We start from the raw sequence: 7,123 nt of genomic DNA, 5'->3' as shown, positions 1-7,123 counted from the left end.
CCTCAGGGTAGTGTCCTGGGCCCAACCATCTTCAGCTGCTTCATCAATGACCTTCCTTCCATCATAAGGTCAGAAGTGGGGATGTTCGCTGATGATTGCACAATGTTCAGCATCATTCTTGACTCCTCAGATACTGAAGCAGTCCATGTCCAAATGCAGCAAGACCTGGACAATATCCAGGCTTGGGCTGACAAGTGGCAAGTAACAGTCATGCCACACAAGTGTCAGGCAATGACCATCTCCAACAAGAGAGAATCCAACCATCGTCCCTGGATGTTCGATGGCATTACCATCACTGAATCCACCATTATCAGCACCCTGTGGGTTACCATTGACCAGAAACTGAACTGGACTAGTCATATAAATATTGCGGCTACAAGAGCAGGTCAGAGGCTAGGAATCGCACGAAGAGTAACTTGCCTCCTGACTTCCCAAAGCCTGTCCACCATCTACAAGGCACAGGTCAGGAGTGTGATGGAATACTCTCCACTTGCCTAGATGTGTGCAGCTCCAACAACACGGAAGAAACTGGACACCATCCACTTGATTGGCACCACATCCACAAACATTCACTCCCTCCACCACTGACACACAGTAGTAGCAATGTGTACCTTCTACAAAATGCACTGCAGGAATTCACCAAGGTTCCTTCGACAGAACCTTCCAAACCCACGACCACTACAACCTAGAAGGACAAGAGCAGCAGATAGATGGGAACACCACTACCTGGAAGTTCCCCTCCAAGTCACTCACGATCCTGACTTGGAAATATATCACAGTTCCTTCACTGTTGTTGGGTCAACATCCTGGAACTCCCTTCCTAATAACGCTGTGGGTGTACCTACACCACATGGACTGCAGCAGTTCAAGAAGGCAGCTCACCCCCACCTTCTTAAGGGCAACTAAGGAAGGGCAATAAATCCTGGCCCAGCCAACGAAGCCCACATCCCATGAATGAATAAAAAAAAAAGTAAGTCTTTGCTATTCCGTATTGATTCATGGCATTTGGGCACCACTGACAAAGCCAGCATTTCTCATCCCTAATTGCCCCTTGAAGGTGGCAGTGACCTGAATTCTTAAACTGCTAGAGTCCATGTGGAGTAGGTACACCCACAGTGCTGTTAGGGAGGGGTTTCGACGATTTTGCCCTAGTCACAGCGAAGGAACGGCTATATATCTTCAAGTCAGGATGGTGAGTGACTTGGAGGGGAACTTCCAGATGGTGATGTTCACATCTGTCTGCTGCCCTTGTTCCTCTAGGTGGTAGAGGTCATGGACTGGTGCTGTAGATGGAGGCTTGGCAAACTGCTGCAGTGCATCTTGTAGATGGTACACACTACTGCTACTGTGCATCAGTGGCGGAGGGAATGAATGTTTAAGGTGGTAGATGGGGTGCTAATCAAATGGACTGCTTTGTCTTGGATCATGTTGAACTTCTTGAGTGTCGTTGGAGCTGCACTCATACAGGCAAGTGGAGACTATTCCATCACACTCCTGACTTGTACCTTCTAGATGGTGGACAGATTGGAGTTGAGAGGAATTCCCAGCCTCTGACCTGTTCTCGTAGCTACATTATGTATGTGGTTGGTCCTATTAAGTTTCTGGTCAATGGTAACCCCCAGAATGTTGCTAGTGGGGAATTCAGTGATGGTAATTCCATTGAATGTCAAGGGGCGATGGTTAGATTCTCTCTTGTTTGGAGATGATCATTGCCTGCCACTTATTAATGTTACTTGCTACTTATCAGCCCAAGCCTGAATGTTGTCCAGGTCTTGCTGAATACATTGTCCAAAATAGTATCATAATTTAGTTTCATGTTATCTTTTGTCATTCTGAATATATATTTTATATTATAATTGAGTAATTTTTCATATCAGATGTGCCCTTTTCATATAAGAAATGGGCTGTGTGTAAATTTGATCTCCGATTGAAGACACTGGAGAGACCCATTGTAATCCTTAGGAATTTGCTGGAAAACACAGACCACCACCAAACCACCCCCCCCCCCCCCACCCCCCAACCTCCCCAACTTCAGGGTGACCATGGAGTGGGAGCGTGTGGCACCTATGGGCATGTTTGAGGGTTTCCACGATTAATGGGCACTCCCAGGACTTCGGTATCTTGTGGACATCAGGAAAAACATTTTAATTTAGATTTATAAGCTTCATTTTTGGGGTGTTGAAATAACTTGCATTTATGGAGCACCACTCAGGACCGCAGGACACACCAAAGCACTTTGCAATGAAGTAATGCTGTAACGTAGGGACAGGGTGGTCAATTTCCGAAGTAACAAAGCTCCCAGAAACAGCAATGTGATCATGGACTGATCGACTGGGAAGAAGCCTCCACTTCATGACCTCTACCACCTAGAAGAACAAGGGCAGCAGACAGATGTGAACATCACCATCTGGAAGTTCCCCGCCAAGTCACTCACCATCCTGACTTGCTCTTCTTCGCGCCGGTCTAACATCTCATTGGAAAGACCAATCACCTCCGGACAGTGCAGCACCCCTTTAGTGACACCCGGAATTGTCATTCCCACACTTTCTGCTTAGCTCCCTGGAGTGGGACTTGAACCCACAAACTTCTGAGGCACGAATGCTGCTCGTTGAGCCATGATTGACTGGTGGCTTTATTCCTCGGTTAAATCCTTCTGTTAATGCCGCCCCCCTCCTTTTTTTTTAAATGTGGGGTTTGTAAGGTGACTGCATCCTTTTTTGGGGGGGGAGAAGAGGCATTTCTTTGACTTCCGAATTCACACTGGGGTGTTCCCATCCCAACCTTCGCTACATGCGGAGCAGGCCCCCACCACCTCTGCACGCAGAAGGAGGTGGGGGGGGGGGGGTTGTTGCCGTGGGGAGAAGGCGGGACAACTGCCCGCTGGTTTTAAAATCCCGAGAGGCGCCTCAACACAGCAAATCACAGCAAAGGTGTCGAGTTGCTCGCCGATGAATCACTGAGGATGTGGGACCCTGTGAGCGGGTCGATGTGGTTCCCCAGCTCCCCCCTCGGCCGCAGTGGAAGGTTCCGATTAGTAACTAATAATGTTGTGAGCAGCTGAGTTGGGAGTTTCAGCGAAACTGACACAGACTTGGCTGAAGTTAGGACGACTTTCCTCCGCAACTAGTTTGCTAGCGACTGGCAAAGAGAGGCTGTCTGAGTGCGGTTCTAAGCCAGTTCCCATGTGAAAAGCAGCTGGACGCAAACGCAGTCCCGTCGCTTTTTCATCAGAAAATGCCCGTCAGGAGAGGAGAGGTGAGTTAAATCGCATCTTTTTTTTTGGCCGGTTCCTCTCCCTCCTTTTGTGTTCTGCTTGGGGGAAAAAAAGATGTAATTTAATCTCGAAAACAACTCACCTTTGTTTTTTTTTTGGAAGAAAAATAGCTTCCAGAAATCCAGTCGCATACTACTGTAACTATATATATATATATTTATATATGTATGCTCTCTCTCTGGGGCCAGCAGTACTTGCAATGCACATGAATCCACCAGAATTTAAAAAGTTGGCTGAGGACAAAGTTACACATAAGGAGAACAATTGCAGGGCCTTGTGGGTAAAGAGGAGAGTTTATTGGATAGCTCTTTCAAAGAGCCAGCACAGCAACGATGGGTCGAATGACCTGTGTTGTAAGACTGAAGCTGAATTTGACCTTTTTAACTAGGATCAAGTGTAATCTGAGAAATAGAATTTTTTTTTGCCCCAACAGCAGCGTCTGAAGACAACACTCTACCTTGTTTGTAGTTTTAAAGGTGTTCTGCCAGAGCAATGTACCGATTGAAGATGGAAATGAATAAAATAATGCAGGGGCTGGGGGTTTAGGTGCTTTGACAAGGGGTCCCTATACATTAAATATAATTGATTGTATTAATGGAAAGCCATCTGCAGTGGGAGTGATCACTTCACTTCAGGCCCTGATTTTGTTATTGAAATTCTGGTAATAAGTGACTAGCAGTTTGCTGAGAAAGGAAAGCTGCCCAGGAACTGATGTGATTGCGTTGTGTTTTTACTTTGTACTTGTCTTAACATCCCATCCCCTTTCAATACTGCTTGGAAAAATACAATTGGCATTAGTCTCATAAATAAGGATTGGATTTGTTTTTAAAAATAACATACAACTACAAATGTGGCAGGTCCACAAATTTCCAGCCCTGTAACATACATGCTCATTGTTACAAATGTGGTCAATTCCCAAATCTATCTTTGAAAAGTAAAATGTTGAGTGTAACGACAGGAAGTTAAATTCCCCAAATTTCTTTTGTTATCGAAGGCCAGTGCTGTAGATTTTGGGTTGAGCGTGTAGGATCTTTGGATATAAAGCCAAGCAAGGAAGTGACTTTGAATTGGTTAGGGGGTAGGGTTAGAGTATAGTGTTCAGTTCTGGACACTCCGTTTAGGAAGTGTACCAGCTATAATAAAGGTGGAGTGAAGATTCATTCCAACTGAATGAGGGGTCGTAAATTATAAAGAAAGGTTTAACAAGAGAAGATTTTTACAAATGGGTAAGAACTTTTCAAAATTCTGAAGGGCTTTTTGAGAAGTTAAATAATGGAGAATTGTTATCACTCAATGGTAATTAAGTGGCATTGATTTGGGATTATTGTGAAGAATGGAGAGAGAAGTTAGGATTGTTTTTAATGAATGGGCATACAATGCTTTATCACAAATGGAGGTTGAAGCATTAATAGCATTCCCCATTTGAAAATAAATTGGGTATGGACTTGAAGCAAAAGAATATATAAAAATATGGGTAAAAGGAAGGGGAATAGAATTGGAGTACAATGCTCTGGGAGGTGCTCTAGTGGCTGAGGAAGGTGTATTCATAATGTGGTTGAGCATCAACCTGGAAATCCTTCCACCACATGCCAATGGTGGGTGGTAAGAGTGGGAGAGATTCCTGATCAGCCATGTGATGGAAAGAAGGTTGGAACTTCTGATATCATTATCCATTGCTCCAGACTACAACATGTATGGAAAAGTGTGTGTTTTCATAGCAACTCGGACTCTGAGTGAACTGTAACTCAGCACCACCACTACAATGCTCTGGGACAGGTATAATGTGCTTTAATTTCTGTGATTCTATGACCATCTGATCAGCATAATCCTTTAGGATGAAAGTGACTAAAATAACATGATTGAAATAGTCACCAATCTCATGCAATAAAAAACAATGCATGAAGATAGCAAATAGCCATATGGCCCAAAACTCTGGAATTCTCTCTGTCAACTTCATTGCCTCTCAGTCTCTCTCTCCTCCTTAAAGCCTACCTCCTATGCTTTTGGTCACCTGTCCAAATATTTCCTTCGTGTAACTTGGTGCTTCACAGGAGCACTTTGTGTTGTTTTGCCTTGTTAAAGGTGCTATATAAATAACAACAATTATTGTTGTAATATTGGATGCTATAAGGAAAAAGGTTCAATACAGATCTGTGATTAATAGTTATGTTAGCTTGGCATTTCTAGCGGAAAAACAATGGCATATATTACAAAGCAAATTGAGTAAACCCTTGAAATGCAATCATCTGTAACTAATTTCAGTTATAGAAATGTAGGTGTGAAATGAACATTTCAGCCTATCATCTATGCCACTCTAGAGCTGTGTGCTCCAGTCCATTTTCTACTCTTTCCTCATACCCATGAATATTTTTTTTAATTTATTGGAATTTTTGTGGATGACGTTATTGAGCCCTTTTAATAATAATGTTGACTTGTGGGAGAGATCAAAACTAGGGGCCACAAATATAAGATAGTCACTGCAATCCAAAGGGAGGTGAATGCAGATGCATTTAAGGGATATACACATGAGGGAGAAAGGAAAAGAAGGATATGCTTCATGGGGCTTGAATGAAAAGGAGTTTGAATAGGCTTCTGACTTGACAACTCACCCTGGGTTTAGTTTAATCTGTAGGTAACACCAACATTGATCCAGGGGGAATTCCAGAATTATCTAGAAATTTACAGCACAGTTTTGGCCCAACTGCTCTGTGCTAGTGATTTTGTATTACACAGGCCTCCTCACTCTTCTTTCCTTCGTCTCGCCCTCATCCTATTACTGTATCCTTTTACCTCTTTCTGCCCTTCTCTTAAATATATCGATAAATCTTACATGAAATAGATGGAATGAGAGGAGCTTCATGGAGAATATAAATACAAGTACAGACTGCCTGGGCCGACTGGCTTCTTTCTGTGCCGTATGTTATACTTATAACCCTATCAAAAACCTCTTTCAGGTCATCTGTCTTCAGTTTTCCAGAGAAAAGAGCTCCAGCCTGTTCAGAATTTCCTGATATTTATATCCTCTGTGCTTAGGTATCAACCCTCAATCTTTTTAACTCTGTATATCTTTCTACCTTGACATCATAATCAGGGCTAGTATCCTCTCGGCCAATCCCTTAACTACACCATGATACCCAATGGGTTAAAGTTGCGTAACAGCCATTTTTATGCAGGACTTTATCAAAAGCTTTCTGGAAGTTTGGGTTCATTATGTCATAGAGCAGCCTATTGTGAACCTTCTGACAAAAGGTCAAGGGTGGCAGTAGAACCTACCTCTTCTTGAAACTGTTGACTGCCGTTGACTAGATAAGTTTCACTCAGGTAATCTTCAAATCTTTCCTAATGATGATTCCCATTACTTTTCCAATTTGTTGCTGCAAGACTAACAGACCTCTAGTTACCTAAATTTGCTTTATTTTTAGGATATTTTCGAACCAGTGGAGATTTCCTTTGTCTTCACTAGCTCCTCTCTGTTTTCAAATCACCCCCCCACCCATGGCCTTGCCCTCCCTATCTCACACACACACCTTTCTTTCTTTCTCTCTCTCTCTCTCTCTTGCTTTCTCTCTCCCTTTCTTTCCTTGGTTACTTGTGCTAATATATTTTGATAAACAGTTCTGTGAAACACCTTGGGATGATTTACATTAAAGGAGCTAGAGATATAAGTTATCATTGGTGGGGTGTTAGCTTCTGTATTGAATACTTTTTGGGAAGTAATTATTTAATACAAGACAACGATTTTCACATTGTCTTTCAATTCCATGCTTGTGTAATTGAGGGATATCAATTTTTCTCTTCACTTATTATTTACAATAGTTCAAAATACTAGAAAATGTTCTTGTTGCATTA

The 7,123-nt window shown here is 42.8% G+C and overlaps 1 protein-coding gene across 1 annotated transcript in view; it reads left to right on the top strand.

Moving 5' to 3' along the window:
* The first annotated feature begins 3,019 nt into the window (after window positions 1–3,019).
* Window positions 3,020–7,123, top strand: part of tjp2a (tight junction protein 2a (zona occludens 2)) — a 125,638-nt gene continuing 121,534 nt past the window's right edge. The window contains exon 1 of the mRNA XM_041186452.1: window positions 3,020–3,255. Within this exon, the coding sequence (XP_041042386.1) occupies window positions 3,235–3,255 (21 nt within the window). The 5' untranslated portion in view covers window positions 3,020–3,234. The remainder of the gene's footprint in view (window positions 3,256–7,123) is intronic.

The sequence above is a fragment of the Carcharodon carcharias genome, chromosome 4 (genome assembly GCF_017639515.1).
Source record: "Carcharodon carcharias isolate sCarCar2 chromosome 4, sCarCar2.pri, whole genome shotgun sequence".
NCBI classification, from domain to species: Eukaryota; Metazoa; Chordata; class Chondrichthyes; order Lamniformes; family Lamnidae; genus Carcharodon; species Carcharodon carcharias.
This window is presented reverse-complemented; position numbering and strand designations above follow the sequence as displayed.